General features: G+C 43.6%; 1 protein-coding gene across 1 annotated transcript in view; it reads right to left on the bottom strand.

Moving 5' to 3' along the window:
• IGHMBP2 (immunoglobulin mu DNA binding protein 2) overlaps positions 1-20,249 on the bottom strand; it is a 751,785-nt gene that overhangs the window by 307,448 nt on the left and 424,088 nt on the right. The window contains exons 11-12 of the mRNA XM_044067302.1: positions 19,372-19,490; positions 1,397-1,491 (exon numbers count right to left, since the gene is read on the bottom strand). Of these exons, the coding sequence (XP_043923237.1) occupies positions 1,397-1,491; positions 19,372-19,490 (214 nt within the window). The remainder of the gene's footprint in view (positions 1-1,396; positions 1,492-19,371; positions 19,491-20,249) is intronic.

The raw sequence follows: 20,249 nt of genomic DNA, 5'->3' as shown, positions 1-20,249 counted from the left end.
TAATGCAAACTTAATAACAGACAATCTGGAGAACAAAGAATGGATCTGGTCCAAGAAGCCAACCCGTCCTGTCACAGTTGTGTGCCAGAGGACTCTTTTGTAGATGTCTTCTTCTCTTCCTTTTGTCTACCATTCAAAAAGTGGACAAGGAGAAGGCAATACCCTATACAGATGCAAGATATTCTTCTGCAGACCTTTTACTATGGAAGGCATGGGGAACAGTCACTGATGTCTGTGCAGCAGATGTCTGCAATCTGGACTTCTGGGACTTGGACATCTGCGGAGCTTAAGTCTTACCTTGCACAAATAGGTAGAGGCTGGAAATTGACATATGACATCTAGTTCACTGGAAAATTCAATTAAATGTCTTGGCATATCTTTAGCCTGCTATGATGAAGGAGATAGAGTTCCTGGAATAACTTCTAAGGGTAGGTTCTTAAAGAGAAGTGTTTGCCTATAACAGACCAGGCAATATAACTGAACATGATGTCTGGTTGGCTTAAATTTAGATAATCCCTGTGTTATTTGTTCTCAAGGCGGCTAAAAATGGGAAGTGAGATTACAGCAGCAGGAACATGATCCAGGGAAGTTATACCAGAATGTAACTAGGGCAGGATGCACTGAGAGAGTTGGCTAAATGGCTACCGCCTCAAACAGGTGTAAGCTCTATCTCATCAAGATTATGACAGCCTTCTCTATCTTCCAGTGCTTAAATTGAAACTTTAGGGATGCTCTCTCTTTTTCCTGGACTTTGAAGGGTATTTTCCAGTAGTAGATTTCTCAATTACTAGGAAAGAGGTGGGCATCTCTTATCTTGGCAAAAATAACCAGAGGTACTCCACAAAAGCTATCAAATTTCTAGGCCTTCTATGTATTACCTTTTGTTAATTTTCACAGTGCTCGTGTATAAATATAAGATCTAATCTAGGCACAATAAACAATGTAAGTAGGAATCTGTGTAACCCAAGCATATTTTTTGGTGAATTTATCCAAGTACACAATCACCTATCTGAGAAAACTCAATTTGTAGCAAAATAGACACACTTGTTGGTGAACTTTCCAAGGGATATCATCAGCCACCTAAAATACTCAATTATTAGCCAAACACAAGCATAAAAAGCACCAGTTAACACAATGGCTATTATTCTGGTAAATGCAGTGAATGTAGAACAGAAACAAGAAAGTCAGTATTTGCTACTGGGCATGCTGACTCACTCACAGCAGACAAATGTGCGTTGTACATAAACACCAGACAGAGATGTATCAGAGGCATCCATCATAAAGCATTTACTAACGGACACATTTGAAAAGGCCTATTTCAAAGGACGATGTAAGTTTATTTATGATATTTTATTAACTAGCAACATTATCAAATTTATGGTAAAAAAAAAAATACCTGTAGGACATAAGGTGCAATCACAGCTATATCTTTTGCTTTCACGCCTGCTTCAGTTAAAGCCTGTATGTGTTTGACAACGAGCTCAACCTCACCTAAAGAAAAACAAATAAAAAGAAATTAAAGTTATGTACTCACTATAACTATGCATCCACGCTATCCATTTTCATTCTTCCTCAACATATGGGTTACAGATCCAACTTTGGATCCAACTTGGCTGTATATCTCAGACTTACAGATTCAACTCTTGAGCTCCTCCTTCTACCCATAATGCCTCAGCTATTCTACAATATCTCAGACTGATTTTGCAGCCTTATCTATCCACAGACAGATAAGGAAGAATGAAAATAACATTAAGTCAGGGCTCAAACCAGGAGCTAGAAGGTTTGAAAAAAGAAGATAAAAGGATGGGGAAGAAGGGTGGGGAGTTGTGGAAGAATGAAAATGGACAATAGAGATACATAGCTATGGTAAGTACATAACTTTAATAGTAATAGCTGATGTTGTCCTTTTCATTCTTCCTCAACATATGGCGCAGAGACCCTAGGTATCTGAAACTTGATGGCCATCATAAGAAGTATATTCTGGAGAACTGCCAAACAAAAAGTAGCTCTGCTTATAGAAATCAATTCCAATTTGTAATGAATAATAAAGGTATGAGCATTGGACCAGGTAGCTGCTATGCAAATGTCATCAATAGAAATTTTAGACCATAAGGCAGAAGTGGCCATGGATCTAGTTGAATGAGCCTTAGGAGGCTTTGATAGGGAGAGGCCTTGCTGAGTATATACAAAATAAATGCAATCAGTAATCCATTTTGCCAGGGTAACTTTAGACTTTAGAGACCAGAGATCCCAGTCTGTTCGGTAAGAAAAAAACAAATAACTAGTCAGTTTTCCAGAGATGCTTAGTCCTGTGTAGATAAAAATGTAGTTGTCTATGTACATCTAAAAGATGCAACATGTACTTTCCCTTATTTAAAAATTTAGGGAAGAAGACACGTATGAATTGTTTGACTGATACTGGATTCAGACACTACTTTTGTAAGAAAGATGGATTGGTTCGTAAAGTATTTCTATCTTTGAGAAAAACAAAGTAAGGGAATTTGGATGCTACAGCCTGGAGTTCAGAAATTCTCCTTGCAGAAGTAATTGCTATTAGAAATGCTGTTTTCCAAGACAAAAATTTTAATTAATTTTTAGCTGAAGGTTCAAAAGGTTGTTGTGTCAAGTCCTGAAGTAGTACTGTCAAATCCCACACAGGAGATGGATATTTCACTGAGGGCCTAAGTAAGAAGATGCATCTTAAAAGGCCTTGCACAATTTAGAAGAAGCTTTTTCAACTGAATGAAAATTTGATGTGACCAATCGAACCTTGACTGTGGAGAAAACTAGCACCTTGTTAGAAAATAGAGGCTAAGAACTCCAGAACTGAAAAAAAACAGGAGCAGTGAAGGGATCAATTTCTTTACTAAGAGCCCAAATTGAGAATTGTTTCTATTTACTCTTACAGATTTTCCCTATAGAAGTGTTCTAAAAAGATAAAAGTACATGTCTAACAGGGGAGGAAAACCTGGGCTGTCTAGCTCTTAAAGGAACTGGAGAAACCGTGGGTTAGTTTGAGGCTCAGAATATTGGGATTTTATCCCCAAGGGATGTGAGAGGAGGTCTGGACTGGGGTCCAGTATCCATGATGGATATCGAAGATGAGACCAAAGAAAGGGGAACCACACTTAGCAAGTCCAAATGGGGAAATGAGGATAACTGAGTTCTTCAAATGATGTGCTTTCTGTAAGAATTTTGGAATGTGAAGTAACACGGATAAGCATAAAGTTGACCAGTGGGCCAAATGTGGACTACAGCATTTCTCGGTGACTCATCCTAAGTGGGGATTAGGGCAAAATACCTGCTGCACTTGTTGTTGTGGGAGAGATTCATAGAGACTGTAGCAAGGTTGGCTACTCACAACTACTGTTAATGGTTGAAAAAGGCTTCTGAAAGAGGATCTGCATCAGTCTAAGAGACAAACAAGATCTGAGGTGTTGTTGGCTAGCTGGAGTGTTATGGGTAGAGGGATGAGCTCGAACTTTGGTTCTCTAAGTCTGAGATATGCAGCTGAGTTGGATTCATAACCCATATTTTGAGAAAAAAATGATAAGAACAACATCAGATTATAATCATTTACCTGCAAATAGGAATAGATTACAGCATACTTTGTAACCAGTCCCTAATGTGCAGTGACCTAAACAAAGGTAAGTTACATGGCTATGTAAACTGTATAAAAAAAAAAAAAAAATCACATAAACCATTAAACTAAAACATATAAATGAAATACTGCATAAAGTACAGTTGTACAAGACCCTCGCCAAAACATGGTACCTTCAACTAGTTAGCTCTTGCTGATGTAATAATAATAATATACAGGAAGTCAGGTAGTCTTCCACTTCAGACAGATTTTTCCCAATCATTCAGATGACTCTCTGTATATGGAGAGGAACCTGTATCCCTTGCAGCCACTTAAGCAAGTTTTAGACTCTCTCCACAGTGCATTGGTCTGTTCTTTGAAACAATAGTCCCACCAGAAAGCTTATGTAAATACTCAACCAAAGAACCACAGGTGCAAGCAACTGCTGCAGCAGCAGAACAATGTCAGGAGTCTATATCACTTCCATAAAAACACAAGTACTCGCACACCAATCCATTGACCCCAATACAGCGAACAGTTTATCGAATGTTCACATCAGAGAATGTTTTTCCCAGGGCAAAGTTAGCTGTTCATCATCCGGAAATTGCCCTTTTCTCCACTGTAATTCAATCTCAGAGTTGGTACATTTAAGTAAGGGGGGGTGGGCACAACCCCCCCACATCAGGTGTGTGGGGTCATGGGTCTATGTCTATTAATGGAAAACACATTTTTTCGAATTTCAGAGGTATGACCCCATTTCAGCAAAAGTGCACTTTCACAAAGTACAGTTTCATGAACACCAGTTCACCGAACCAGACATTAAAAAAAGAAAACAACACTGCATCACTGAAGCACAGTACAGTGGAGATAAGGAAATATACCCGTTTCCCTACTGTACTACGATCTTGGAGTTGGTATATATATGTAAGTAGCGGGGGTATGGGGGTGCAGGGTTTTCCCCACTGCAAAAGAATGCTTGCAGTGTTTTTTTTTTTTTTGTTTTTTTTTATGTCTCATTTGGTGAACCAGTGTTCGCAAAAGTGCACTTTCGGTTAAGTGCACTTTCGCTGAAACGGGGTCATACTTCGGTTATTCGAAAAAAAGTTTTTTCGATTAACAGAAATAGACCCAAGGGGCATAGTCCCTCCACTTTGACGGGTCGATATACTGTGGTGTATGTACTGCTCAGCATGTCAGACAGCTAATTCTTTACTCTGAGAAAAGTTTTGCTGATATGTAGTTTTGATGAAAGGAGTGTTTGCTGTATTGAGGTCGATGGATAGGTGTTAAGAGTACTTGTGTTTTCACAGAAGTGATATAGACCCCAATGTCAGTGCATGAAAGCAAACCTCATCTCTGGTACTGAGACCTTGAAGTCTCTTGAAATAATTCCTTCTAAGGTCTTTTAACACTACGACTTGCAACTTATATTATATGTAGCAGGGTTATGTAGAACAGTAGCAACCCAGAGATGAGTAAGGAAATAGAAACACCAAATGCAAACAAAAAAAAACACAACTTGAAGATATTCTGTTATAGTATGCACCTAACCCAGCTATACTAATTTTTCAAATGTGATCCATGCTGGAACTATGCAGAATATCCTAATGTCCCACAGCACTCCAACCATAAAGTCACCTCTGACCCTAGACTGGCAGTCTAGCTTGTAGAGTCCATTGTATGTGTGAACTATGGTCTACGTAGTTACATAACAAGAAGTTATATACTCACCACAACGTTCGATGTATGTAGTCCATCTCGCCTCACATTCTTACTCACGGGTTCGGAGCCGAATATTGGCTTCGACACGGCCAATTTTTTTACTAGCTCAAAGTCTCTCATTGGCTGGGCCAAGCAGGTATCCCATGCTGCACTGCTCCATAACCCCAAATCTAGTTTGCTGCGAAACCACAACACACTCCATGCACAACAACAAACACTACAATGTAGAACTACCAAGGAGGTAAGAGAAAACAAACTACTATTGAAGGGTACTCTAGTACCAAACCTAACCTCCAGATCCTCCAGGAAGGGGGCAGGTGGGAGGGTATGTAAGAATGTGAGGCGAGATGGACTACATACATCGAACGTTATGGTGAGTACATAACTTCCTGATGTTATGTAGTCCAATCTCGCCTACATTCTTACTCATGGGACAGCGACCCCAGCACCTCTATCCTGGGAGGCTCAAAGGAAGATACTCCTGAGGACTGTGACCCCTAGAGGCCACGTCCAGTTTGTAATGAGTAACAAAAGTATGGAGGGAAGCCCATGTGGCTGCAGCACAAATAACGTCCAAGGATAATCTGGCATGATATGCTATAGACGCAGAAACAGCCCTAGTAGAGTGAGCCTTGACGGGAAACGGTAGAGTTTTTCCTGCTGAAGAATAAATAAAGGAAATACAATTAGCAATCCACCTGGAAATGGTAACATTGGAAATAGAGGATCCCGCTCTATTGTCTGAAAAGGAAACAAACAATTGGTCAGACTTTCGAAGATGTTTGGTCCTGTGTAGGTAGAATCGCAATTGTCTGTGCACATCCAGTTGATGAAATCTAAACTCTGCCTTGTTCAAAAATTGAGGGAAGAACACTGGGAGCTCAATAGACTGGTTGAGATTAAAAGTAGATGTAACTTTAGGGAGAAAGGATGGGTTAGGTCGAAGACAGACTCTGTCCTTATGAAAAATTAAATACGGGGGTTTAATGGAGAGGGCTTGAATCTCTGACACTCATCTGACTGATGTAATGGCTATCAGGAAAGCCGTTTTCTAAGACAAAAACTTTAACTCGCAGGTAGCAGCCAGTTCGAAAGGTGGGGAGTTAAGGGCTTGCAAAACCAGGTTTAAATCCCAAGGCATAATAGGTTCAGAAATAGGAGGCCAGAGTAGTAAAGTGCCCTTTAAAAAGGCCTTACAGAGTTTGTGAGCCATAAGGGAAGGCTCATAGGAAGTATGAAAGCTAGATATAGCCGCCAACTGGACTTTAATAGTGGCAGGAGCAGAACCCTGCTGAAAGAGCATGGACAAGAACTCCAAAACGGCAGGAATTGGGGCTGTGTAGTGGTCGATTCCTTGAGCATGAGCCCAAATAGAGAATCTCTTCCATTTGCTGGAATAAATCTTCCTAGTCGAAGACTTATGAGAAGACGATAAAATGTGTACTACCTCAGGTGAAAAGTGATGAAGCCTGACTAGCGGCGGAAGTGGAGTAGCCAGGCTGTCAACCTGAGGGTCCGCAGGGAGGGGTGGAACTGTCCCGACATGTGTGTCAGTAGGTCTGGTACTGGGTCCAGAATCCAAGGAGTGTCCACCACGAATGGATGGAGGAAGGAGAACCAGACTTGGCGAGGCCAGTGTGGGGCAATTAGAATCATCTTGCTTCCCAAGGATAGGGCTTTCTGAATTACTCTCAGTAACAGAGGAAACGGAGGGAAAGCATAGAGCAGACCGGAGGGCCAATCGTGAACTAGAGCATCCCTGGGTGATTCCCCCTGTAAGGGGATCAAGGTGAAGTAATGGCTGCATTTGGCATTGAGGGGATTGTCAAAAAGGTCGCAGCAAAGCTGACCCCACCTGTAGAATATCTGTTCCGCAACCCGAGGGTTCAGGGACCACTCGTAAGGCATGAGAATAGCTCTGCTCAGCCTGTCTGCTATCACACTGGCCTTCCCCAGAATGTGCATTGCTACTAGAAACCGTTGGGAAGATACTGCCCACTGTCACAGTCGCATGGCCTCTCTGCACAGGGGGTATGATCTGGTTCCTCCCTGCTTGTTGAGGTACCATACCACGGACATGTTGTCCGAATGTATTGCAATCGTCCCAAGAGGGAGAAAGCTTTGAAGTGCCCGCAACGCCAGAAGCACTGCTCTCATCTCCAGGACATTGATGTGCAGATGTACCTCGTGATCTTGCCACGTGCCTTGGACCGTCCTGCCAAGATAATGCCCCCCCACCCCATCTAGGAGGTGTCCATGGTCATGGTGGCGACAGGTGATGGAGGAACAAACTGTTTCCTTTCATCCAGATTGGTGGAGCATAGCTACCAACTGAGATCCTGTTTGCATCGGTCTGTGAGCAGGACCAGGTGAGAAAGGGGGAGTTTCTGAAAGGACCATTGGGCAAATAGAAGCCATTGAAGAAGCCTCATATGTAATCTGGCTAGAGGCACTAGCATGATGGTAGCTGCCATGGTGCCTAAAAGCTGAAGAACCCATCTCACTTGTACTTTCCTGAGGGGTAATAGTGCGCAAACCTGATTTTGTAATATTGTGAGCCTTTGATGCGGCAAGAAGGCCCGCATTTGGACGTTGTCTAGCTCTGCGCCTATAAGCGTGACACGCTGTAAGGGCAGCAAGGCAGACTTTTCCCAGTTCAATGTTATTCCAAGTCACTGACAGAGGGTAATGGTGGCGTCCCTGGCTTGGATAAGTAGATGCCTGGTGGAAGCGGTGAGGAGTCAGTCGTCCAGACAAGGAAACACCTGGAATCCTTGACGTCTCAGGTGAGCTGTCACCACCGCCAAACACTTGGTGAACGCCCTGGGGGCTGTGGTGAGACCAAAGGGCAGGGCACGAAACTGAAAATGGCTGGCTCCCAGCTGGAAGCATAGGTGAATCCTGGATGCCCTGTCCATTTTGATATGATAGTAAGCATCCTTGAGGTCGATAGAGCACATCGATGCTTCTTTTTCCAGCAACGGAAAAATGGACTGAAGGGTGACCATTCGGAACTTGGACTTTTGAACATAGTGGTTTAATCAGCTAAGATCTAGAATGGGTCTCAGGTCCCCTGTTTTTTTCGGCACCTAAAAGAGTCTTGAGTAAGTCCCTAATCCGATTTGGTCTGAGGGGACAGGTTGGAGGACTCCTTTCTTTAGCAGCTTTGAAACCTCTAAGGCTGTGTGATCCCTTTGACTGGGTGGAACGTCCGGGATTCTTCTGACTGGAGGAGGGTCTGACGAGAGGGGTATGGCATAACCTTCGGAAACTATTCGTAACACCCATCGATCCTGGGTGATGCTTTCCCAGGCTTTCGGGTGTAACGATATGCGGCCCCTGACTGGCTCCAGAGAAGCACAGTTGGGCAACACATCAGGAACGATGGTAGGAAGAACCGCGAAAGGAATCACGGTCTCCCGAGTTGCGGAGGCCTCCTCGGCCTCTAGGGTGGCGTCTTCCTGTATAACTTCCCCCACCTCTGCTACTGGAGGGGGAATCACCTGGAACGGCAGGGAAAAACTTCTGTGATTTCTTGAACCACACCTTCCCCCTCTCTGAGCCTTGGGGTAAGGCCTAGAGGGGAGGGAAAATGGACCCCTACGGCAGACAGGGTCTTTCCCTCTTGTTCGCATCTGATGAGGGTGTCTTTTACTTTGGTCCCAAAGAGCGAGGGCCCATCAAAAGGAGCGTCAGTGAAGGAAGACTTAAAGGCCTCCGCGAAATGACACAGGTGCGACCAGGCTTGCCTCCTGAGGGCTACTCCTGAACTGGCTGCCCTACTTGCTCCCTCGACTGCATACGATATGAGCCTCATGGACGAGTTGACAATAGAATTTAGGGTAGACACCTGGGCGTTAACTGTGGATGTTAACTCCTCAGGAACGTTACCTGCTAGAGTATCTCCTAACTCCTTGAGGAGATCTCTCTGGAGCCGAGTGAAATGGCAAAGGTAGTTCAGTGACCGTAAGATGAAGGTCGCTGATGAAAGGGTACACTTTCCGTACCTGTCCATAGTCCTAGACATCTTGTTAGGAGGATGGACGGAGGAAGAAGTCTCGGCTACTTCCTTCTGTGTGGTCGCCGCCACCACCATGGCATCTACAGGAACCCCTTTGGACAGAAATTCTTTCCCCGGGGGAGCAGAAAGGAACTTATTGGGCCTTCTGGGTATAGGTTCCACCGTATCAGGATTCTCCCACACCCTTCAACAGATTAAATCCAACAGTTCGTCGAAGGGTGAAGACACCCAGGAGGTGGAGGATTGAGCTCCAAAGTCCTTGAGGAATACCGACTCCTCCTAAGAGGGGGTTTTGGAGGGCCAATCGCCCCTCTGTCTCAAAATCTCCAGGATGTCGGAGAAAGAAACATCATCACAGGACGACTTGGGGGACCCCTCCAACTCCTCGAGGTTGGTATCAGAAGTGAGAGACTCGTCCTGGGAGTCTATGTGCTTCCTCTTGCACGTCTTTTTTTCTGGCGGCCTCAGACTCTGAGGGACCCTCAGAAAGTTGGGGACCACTCATGGGGGTATCCCCAGACCTTTGGGCTCCACCATCTATGGATAGGGGGGCGTCAGAGGCTCTAGCCGTTGTGGAAGGGGACAGAATGACCGATCCGGCTGATTTAACTGATGACTTGGCCAATGCGCTCCGCATGGCCTCGAAGGCCGGTCCCCCTGAATCCGAGGACCGCCGGGCCTCCGAGGCCATGATCGGAGTCGGGGTCCCCCGAGCCGACGTGCTGAGAGGAAGGCTCGGAACCGATGGCTGTTCCGAAACATCCCCCTCGGGCCTGACCGAGGAAACCTGAGTTCCGAAGCCTGTGGACGGTGCCGACAGGGTCGGGGATGATGTCGGCACCGATAAACCCTTAAGGGGTATCAGCGCCGCCGCAAGAACATCACTCGGAGCTGAGCATTCTGGCTCCGAAGACAAGGAAGTGCTCAGAGTAGGAACCATCAACACAACCGACTGGGTCAGAGCTGAAAATAATTTAGTCATCACCGGCGACTGCAGGAGCCTCTGCACCACCCTATCAACATCCAAATCAGAAAGCCTGGAGGATTTGGAGGACAGGGCTGGAGAATGGGATCTCCTGTCAGGAGAACCATGCCTAACACTGGGAGATCGGCTCCGAATTGGTTCCAGTAAAATAGGAGCCGAAGCAGATTCCAGCACCACAGATACCTCCTGCGGCCCCGAGGACATAGAAGCCGAGGAGGCAGAGTCAAGTTTTGAAAGTTTCTCCGGTGGCTCCGAAGAAACAGATGGAGCCGGAGATCCTTTCTTCGCTTTTGAAGCCTTAGGCTTGGCCTGAGAACCACAGGCCGAGTCCAAGGACTCCTCAAAAGAAGGTTTCAAGAGACCCTTCAATATTAATTTATTTTTCCTCTCCTGAAGCACACTCGGACTGAAGGCGTGACAGAAGCTGCAAGACTCTTGTAAATGAATTGCACCTAAGCAATAAACACATACAGAATGTCCATCTGTGATGGACATCTTCTAACCACACTTGGCACATTTTTTGAAACCGGAAGGTTTATGTTCCTTCTGCTCTTTAGACATCTTGAAACAACCAGACTAGGAAAAAACACAGCAGGCGGGAAAACAGTAATCACTCTACCACAACCAAGAACCTCTAAGTGAAACGGTTCTCTAAGACACACACACACAATCCACAACAAGAAAAAAGTACAGTTTTGTACCTACCATAAATGTAGATGTCCGATAGGTATGCATCTGCAGTCATCACATATGGGTTGTCCTGCCTCAGGCAGCCCTTCGGTCGGCCGGATTCCAAAGTCTGGGTCCGGCTGATGTCGCACTTTCCCGGCGTCAGAGCCTGGGGTATAAAAGCATCAGCCGACGCCATCTTCCTCAGTTTTTCTTGCCCCAGATGCCAGGTGCCCTCTAAGGAAGGCTAAATTTGGAGAGATGCATTTAAAAATCCAAACATGCACAATAATATAAAAACAAATACACCATAATAGATCCCCCCAGCTAGCTATAAGAGGGGTAAGTACCCAAGAAATACCACAGAGGGGAAGGAGGGAGGGTAAACCTGACTGCAGATGCATACCTATCGGACATCTACATTTATGGTAGGTACAAAACTGTACTATGTCCTTCAAGGATGCATCTGCAGTCATCACATATTGGTAGAATACCATAGCCAATCTGGGGTTGGAGGAACTATGTAAAGGATGGTGTAGCTAAAATGCCCTGCAGGACTGCCGTTGCAAATCCTGCTCTGGATCTGGAATATAAAGGTAAATTGTAATGCTTGGCAAATGTATGCACGGAGCTCCATGTAGCAGCTTCTAAAATGTCCTTGGTAGCCACCCCTCTTAAGAAGACTGTGGAGGTGGCTGTGGCTCTCGTGGAATGAGGTCTAATGTTAGCTGGCACAGTTTTTCCATGAAAGGAGTAACAAAAACGAATGCAATTCCCTATCCATTTTGAAATTGTCTGTTTGGAAATTGCTTTTCCTTGTGTACCAGCAGCATATGCTACCAACAGCTGGTCAGTTTTTCTGTAACCTTTAGTTCTGTCCAAGTAGTAGCGCAACTGTCTGTGTATGTCCAGGGTGTGCAGAAGTTTCTCCCCTTTGTTTTGTGGATTTGGAAAGAAGGTAGGCAAGTGAATAGCTTGATTTAATGAAACCCTGGATACTACCTTTGGCATAAATGTAGGATTGGTTCTCAATGAAACTCTGTCCTGATGAAAAATAAGGAATGGCTGTACTGCCATAAGGGCCTGTAACTCAGATACTCTTCTTGCTGAGGTTATGGCCAGAAGGAAAGCAGTCTTCCAAGACAGGAACTGTAATTCTGCAGATGCTGCTGGTTCAATGGGAGGCAGTGTTAGTTTTTCCAACACGAAGTTAAGGTCCCAAAGTAGGTAGAGGTGGTTTCCTTGGAGGATTGATGTTTTTGATTCCTCTTAGAAACTGTCTTAGGAGAGGATGAGAGAAGACAGGTGGATCAGTATTGTACTCTGCTGAAATTGCTGAAGCATGAATTTTAATGGAAGAGTAAGACAGACCATTGTGGAACATTTCTGCCAAGTATTCCAGGATATGTGCCATGTTCATCACTGTCGCATCTAGGCCCTTTGTGGTGTTCCAAATGTGAAATCTTTTCCATTTTGCTGAATATGCCTTTCTTGTAGAAGGCCGGCGAGCTTCCATAATAATATCTTTCACTCTCTGGGATAGCTTGTCCTGAGGAGGAGTCAAGGTATTTTCCAGGCTGTTAGTTGCAAGGTTTTCAGGTTGGAATGCAGAGTTTTGTAATTGTGCTGTGTCAGTAGAAGTGGCCATAGAGGAAGAGGCCATGGTTTTGTGCGTGACAGGCTCTTTAACAGTGGGTACCAGTGCTGTCTTGGCCAGTCCGGAGCTATCAGAATCACTTTTGGCTGCTCTGCCCTGATCTTCAGTAAAACCTTGGTCATTAATGGGAGAGGTGGAAATGCATACACTGTTAGAGTTCTCCAGCTGAAAGAGAAGGCGTCCACTTTCCATGCTTGTGGGTGGTATGTCCTTGAGCAGAATTTCTTCAGCTGATGATTGTAGGGGGAGGCAAAAAGATCTATGTCTGGCCTTCCCCATGATTGTGTTATCTGTAGGAAGATGTCTGGGTGCAGCATCCATTCGTGTGCATCCATGATATTTCTGCTTAAGCTGTCCGCCAGTATATTGTCTTTTCCTGGCACAAACTGGGATTGCAGCTCTATATTGAGTTTCAAGGAAAGTTCCCATAGATTCATTGCCAGTCTGCAAAGAGGGTAGGAATGGGTGCCTCCTTGCTTGTTTATGTACCACATAACTGTGGTGTTGTCTGTCCTTATTAGCAGGTGGCCTTGATGCAGAAAGAGTTTGAAGGACTCGATTGCATGTATCACTGCCAGCATTTCCTTTTGGTTTATGTGCATGCGTAGCTCCTTTTGTGACCATAGTCCTTGAATACATCTGCCCTCCATGTGTGCTCCCCAACCGTGGTCTGAAGCGTCCGTTGTAATGGTTTGGCTGGCTATTGGTTTGCTGAAGGGCAGACCCCTGTTTGACTGGCTTGCTTGAGCCCACCACAGAAATTCCTTTTGGAGGCATGGGATGAGTGGGATCAAAGTTTCTAAGCTGTGACTGTGCTGAGTCCATAAACTCCTTAGGTACCATTGTAGTTTCCTCATATGCAGCCTTGCTTGTGGAATCAGAAGAATGCAAGATGCCATGTAACCCAGGGCCTGCAGGATTTTCCTTGCAGTCAGCTGAGTTTGTCTTGTCAGATTCTTGAAGTAATCCGGTAGTTGTCTTTGTTTTTCTTCTGTGAGAAAAGCCATTTGGGTGGTTGTGTCTAGATCCGCACCCAGAAAAGTTATTCTTTGGGATGGAACAAGTCTTGATTTGTGAATGTTGACTGTATATCCCAAGGCCTGCAGTAGGCGGATGGCATAATTCAAGTCCTTTAACAAAGTTTGTTGGCTGTCCGCTTATATAAGGCAGTCATCCAGATATGGGTATATTTGAATCCCCTAAAGTCTGCAATGTGCAATTACTGATGCCAGGCATTTCGTGAATACTCTGGGCGCAGTAGATAAGCCAAAGGGCAATGCTGAGAATTGATAATGCTCTGAACCTGCAAGAAATCTGAGGTGTCTTCTGCAACTTTGTCTGATAGGGACATGCAGGTATGCCTCCTTGAGGTCTAGAGTCACCAGCCAAGACCCCTTGCCCAGCATGGGAAGGAGTTGCTGTAGAGTCAGCATTTTGAATTTTGGCACAATGAGATAAGTATTCAGTGCGGACAAGTCGAGAATAGGTCTCCATTGATTTTCTTTTCTTGGAACAAGGAATAGTCTGGAGTAAAATCCTTGGCCTTGTTCTGAAAGAGGAACCTTTTCTATAGCTTTCATTTGCATTAAGTTGGAGATTTGTTTCAAAGCCTCTGCCCTTTGATTTGGTGGCAGGTCTGGCATGCCTTTTCTTTTTGGCAATGTGCGAAAATGGAACCTGTATCCTCTGTCTATTATTTGCAGTGTCCATTTGTCTCTTGTAATACTGTGCCAATTTTCTGAGAATAAGGAAAGCTTTCCGCCCAAAGGTGCTTCTAATTGAGCCCTGGTTGGCGGAGTCAAAGCAAAGTCATTGAGACTATCATTGTGCAGCAGTTGTAGGTCCTGCACTACCCCTCTGGTTGGGAGGCTGCCATTGACGTCCTCTGTAGGAGCCTCTAGCTTGCCCTCTACCTCTGGTACGCCTGTTCTTGCCTCTCTGAAATCTTTCTGTGTTCGGAAAGGACCAATTCTTGGTAGGCCAATTTCTGCTGAATCTTGGTGGTTGGACTTGTAGAAAATCTTTGACTGTTTGTACAGATTTTGCCTTTTCCTCAAATTTCTTTAAGACCTCCTGAGCAGTGGAGCCAAATAACTTTTGCTTTTCCAGTGGAGCATCCAGAAGCTTAGCTTTAACATGGTCTGGCAGAGATTGTTCCTTCAGCCAAGCATGCCTACGTATGACTGCACCTATCATGGCTGACCTACATGAAGCTTCCAATGCATCATAACCACACTGTAAGAAATGGTTGCTAACCTGCTGGGAGTTATGTACCAGATCCTGAAGTGATTTGCGATCTAGGGGTTCAGGTGAAGACAGTTTCTTATGCAATTCATCTAACAAATACTCTTGGTACTGTATCATATGAAATTGACAATTTAATGCCCTCATAGAAAGAGTAGCAGAAGTATACACTTTTTTACCCCATCTCTCTAAAGCCCTGGACTTCCTTTCAGAGGGGAGTGAATTTTTAGTAGTGGCGGCTGCAACCCCTTTAGGGCCCTGGGAAATAGTTTCTGGATCAGCAGAGTGGGCCTTGTAAAGAAAAAGATGTGAGTCCAGGATCCTGTAGTACCTATCAGGTTTGGCAGGGGCCGGAGGAAGAGTGTCAGGGGTTATGCTGGACTCAGAGTACACATCATCAATGACAGTCAAAACAGGCGGAATAGCCAAAGGTCTATGCTGAGGTAAATGCAGAAAAGTTCTTAATCTTTTCCTGGAATCAGAGAATTCCTGGCCCTGCCATTTGAAATGCTCTCTCATAGTGTGAAGGGTCTCCCCGAAGGATAGTTCTTCAGGAGGGGAGGCCGAGGGGATTGATTCCTCTGCATCAGAATCCTCGTAGGCCGAAAAAGCCTCCTCCTGGTAGTCCGAGAGAGCAGAGCCATCAGAGGCCTCCTCTGAGGAGTGGGGATCAGAGGGCTCAACCCTGGGCCTTTTGTCTAGAGGGGGTAGAGAGCCCCTGTCTGGATGGGATTGAGAGCCCCTAATTAAGGAGATAAGGTCCTCTGCTAAAGTTAGAATCTGTGAACTGGTAGAGGGTCCCTGAGGAATAACCCTGGGAGGCATAGATTTTGTATGTTTAGCAGCTTTAGCCCTGGTGAAAGCCTTATGGACATGGATGCAGGAGGCCTAGCTGCACCACGTGCTGGTGTAGTTTTGTCTAGAGGAATGGTGTCGGAAGTTTCCAAGACACCAGTTTCTGAAGGAAATTCAATAACCGACTCAGCAGGGGCCTCCGGGGCCGAGGTTATCGGTTGAGCAGTTTCGGGGGTCGGAAGAACCAAGGACTCGGATTCAGCCATAACCGAGACACTCGCGGTAGGCCTGGCCGTGGTTTCAGCCGAAACCGCGGCCCGCGTGTGTCGGTCCTTGTCCTTCCGTTTCTTTGTTAAATGAGAAGTCGGAGTCTCCGACGGCATATTGTATGAAAAACTAGCCCCAAAAAATTCCTCTGCAAACTCCGCCCGACGTCTAAGAGTGCGTCGGTTGAAGGAAGCACAGGCTGAACAAGCCTTGACGTCGTGGTCTGGGCCTAGACAGGGTAGGCAGTAAGAGTGGAAATCCTTATGAGGCATTTGTTTCCCACAAGTTAAACAATTATTAACTTTATCTGACATCGGCTGAGGCAAGAAAGAGTCCCCAACGGGGTACTTAGCTTTTTGAAGTCTTCGGTAGCTGAATTACAGGAGCTGGCCGACCGGCACTTGCGAACTGCTTCTGCTTCGGGCACCACGCGGCAAGAAAGACTGGGGAAGATGGCGTCGGCTGATGCTTTTATACCCCAGGCACTCTGACGTCGGGGAAAGTGCGACATCAGCCGACGCCGGACCCAGACTTTGGAATCCAGCCGACCGAAGGGCTGCCTGAGGCAGGACAACCCATATGTGATGACTGCAGATGCATCCTTGAAGGACATCAGACCAAGAACTGGCTAGTTAAGCAACAAACAACTTCAAGTAACTACAACACACAGAAAAGGAGGACTAGGTCCTCTAACTCAAACGGGCCTAGCCGGCCGGAAAATAGGGATACCAACTACAGACAAGTAACACACAAGAACAAATCCACAATATGCAAAATAGCTATTAAAATAGCTTTTGGGTTGAAAAAAGCAAATTTCTCGAGAGAAATTGAAAAGTAAAGGTACTTAGCCACAGCCAAGTGAGACCATGTCCTAGCTACACGAGTGACAAACGATATCGGGGTTATGCAGCAGTGCAGCATGAGATACCTGCTTGGCCCAGCCAATGAGAGACTTCAAGCTAGTAAAAAAATTGGCCGAGTCGGAGCCGATATTCGGCTCCGAACCCGTAAGAATGTAGGTGAGATTGGACTACATAACATCAAATATTCTACATAAAAGCTGTCCTGGTGGAGTGGGCTGTCAGCTTGCCTAGCATCATATTCCCACTGTCAAAGCAGAACATTATACAAGTGACCAACCATTTAGACAGGGGCTGTTTGAAAAACACAAAAAATTGGACAATTTCCTAAAGTCTTAGTCTTCCTGATGCATGTAAAACTCTCACCCTTTTTTCCTGATTGGGAGAAAAAGAAAACTGAGCAGCCTCATGAAGGACAACTGATAAGACAACATAGGCATGAAGGATGAGACCTTGGAGAGGTACCCTACTGAAAATAGGAAAGGCTGTCCATATTCTTACCAAGCCACACACACTTGAAAAGCAAGGACCAGTTCTCTTCTAAACTGTAAAACATTTTTATGGTGACAATGTAATTATTTTATACATTTTTTATTGACAAGGCAAATACAATGTTTCTTCTTTTACTATTCTCTTTGAAGCATCTTATTTTTTTATTTTATAAAGATTAGTTCACTTTTCATGCAATTTTATTTTAGAACAGTAATATTTTCTAAATTTGTTAACATGTTCTTTACACTCCACATTTATTAATACACTTGTAACAACAGTGTTAGCAAAACTGGCTTCAGTCTGCATATGCGTGTATAGACAGGTGTCGCACAATACCGTGGAAAAGGAGAAACTCCCCCAAGCAGCGCACAACAGTTTCATTCAAACAGCAATCCTGTAGTCACATAATTCCTATATTTGGGTGGAGAGGAGAGGAGAGGAGAGGAGAAGAGAAGAGAAGAGGAGAGGAGAGGAGAGGAGAGGAGAGGATTACTGGGCTTTTTACCTGAGTGATTTCTCATTTTATATGGATTCTTGGAGTTTGTCACAAAAGCTACTCTAAAATATACAATTAGTCCACAGGGCTTTCAGTTTAATAATGGGGAATTTGACATAATGGTTAAGGTGTTTACCTTACAGACACAAGGTGCAGAGTTTGATTCTCACATTGGGTGATTGGCTAAGCAGTTAGCATAATACTAATCTATGAACCTATAATTTCAGAAAATTTGTCTGATTGGTACAAAAGCAATCCCCAAAACTTCAGTTAACCATGTTGTTAAAAAAATTCTGCTCTACTGCCTTTAAGTTTTGGTTTTACAATTAAACTGCATATAGTTATGGAATTCTGAACTTCAGTTCATTTAAGAGATTATATTTATATATATATATATATATATATATATATATATATATATATATATATATATATATATATACATGGATCCCTTCAAATCATTGTATACCAAATCAGTGAACTGCAGAGCACCGAGACCAAAATACCAAAGAATCTAATCAATGAAACTTAACAATGCTGAACGTTCAGAACACTGAAACACTACTATGCATGTGCCAACCTAAACACAAATCTTACAAAACAATTAAAAATAACCACTAAACAGACTAATATACACGCCACAGTGTTTTTTTGCAGAGTGGGGTATGCCACCAACACCCCCAAAACTTATATATATATATATATATATATATATATATATATATATATATATATATAAACTCTGAGATCGCACTACAGTGGGAAAACGTCTGAGCAGTAACAATGTTGCAATGAAAAAGCAATGGCTTTACAATGAGTTAAACCTATGCCCACTACATGAACACCAATCATAGGGTGATGACTGGGGAATCAGAGATCATTATGCTTCTACAGATGCAGAACAAACTTCTTTTCTGCTAATGCACCCCTGTACATGCTATGTAAAATAGTGTACCAGAGACTGTAATAGACACAGAATAGATGTCTGAAATGCATTAGCTCTTATCAACGGTGTACTGCTATTCTGTGAAAGTGCATAACACCACATTGCTGCTTGGTGCACAATACACAGCAGGTCAGCATCACTTTCCAAATCAGAAAATTTTTCCATGTAATTCTCTTTATGCCATAGCCTTATTCAGTGAGAACGACCACTACGAATCACAGCTTTTAATACTATGCAACATCCGTCATTTGAGATGAAAGAATACTTAATAAGGGAACTATGCAAATATTTCATAATGCTGTGCACTGTGAAATGTATTACGATTTTGTGTAGATAATGGTATCTTAATTAAAACTCCCAAATTAACTGTCAGTTGGCATTACTACATTTCTTCTTGCATATTTGACAATTTTATCTGAATATTTTTACAAGGAAAGATACTACTGTTATACTGGTAAAAGTAGGGCTTTGATAGTTCTTTAAATCACATTATCAAATAGAGCATCATTAATTCTGAACTAGAATTCTCTCAAGCAACAGGTTAGATTTTTAGTGACTACTACAGGATTCACAAAGATATGAAGTTTAAAAATGTACTGCAACCACTGTAAACAAATTCACCCGTCATAATTAATACCTTCATTTCCCTTGGACTGCTCATCTTCCACATCAAGTTCAAAAAGACCACATTCTGATGTGTCAATCAGCAACAAAGGAATTTCAGTGTCTTCCGTTGATGAGACCTCAGGCAAATCCCTGTGAATTTTTATATGTCAGTCAGTAAATAAAGTAAAATAAGCTCATACTTCTAACATTTGCCAAGTACATTGTTACCGTTATTTTATGAAACCATTCTACACTGAGTTTTTTAAAGATAATCTCAGCTTATTATGTGAAGCATACAAAATATTCAGAAATAGACTTAAAACTTAATTTTAATTCATTCCATAAGGTTTAACTAGAAAGCCTCCTTTTTAGTAATTGCACTACGGAAAGGATATGCATGTGAGAGAGGCACAGGAACAGTTAAAAACTACATAAAATATTGGTAAAACTGAGAGAAAAAATAACAAGCACAAATGTGTAAGTTGCACCTATACCCATAACAGTAGGTGCTCATATTCCTCACTTCTGCAGTAACCTTTAAGTTACATGGGTTGTGTCTTCACCAAGACACAACAACCAGCCAGCTTCCAAATGCAATGGGTCCCTCACAAAAACGTCACTCTGGGTACAGATTGGGGAGCTTGTGGAGAGAAAATCAGCAGTCAGAGTGAAGACTCTTTAGGATTTATTTGCCCTAAAGTTAGGAAAAAGCATACTCATCCATAACCATGTAAAACCATGTAAAAAAACAATTTTATATCCTAACAAGTAACTATATACAAAAACAGGGGGTGGAGGGTGGGTGCAACTACTGCAGCAGTGAGTAATGTGAACATATACTGTTATGGATAAGTGCAACTTAGACACTGTACCATGTTCATCATTCCCTCTACTGCAGTAGCCTTTAGG

Source organism: Protopterus annectens, chromosome 3.part1 (assembly GCF_019279795.1).
Source record: "Protopterus annectens isolate FY-2018-M chromosome 3.part1, PAN1.0, whole genome shotgun sequence".
Lineage (NCBI taxonomy): Eukaryota > Metazoa > Chordata > Ceratodontiformes > Protopteridae > Protopterus > Protopterus annectens.
The sequence above is the reverse complement of the archived record's forward strand: the minus strand, read 5'-3'. Positions and strand labels throughout refer to the sequence as shown.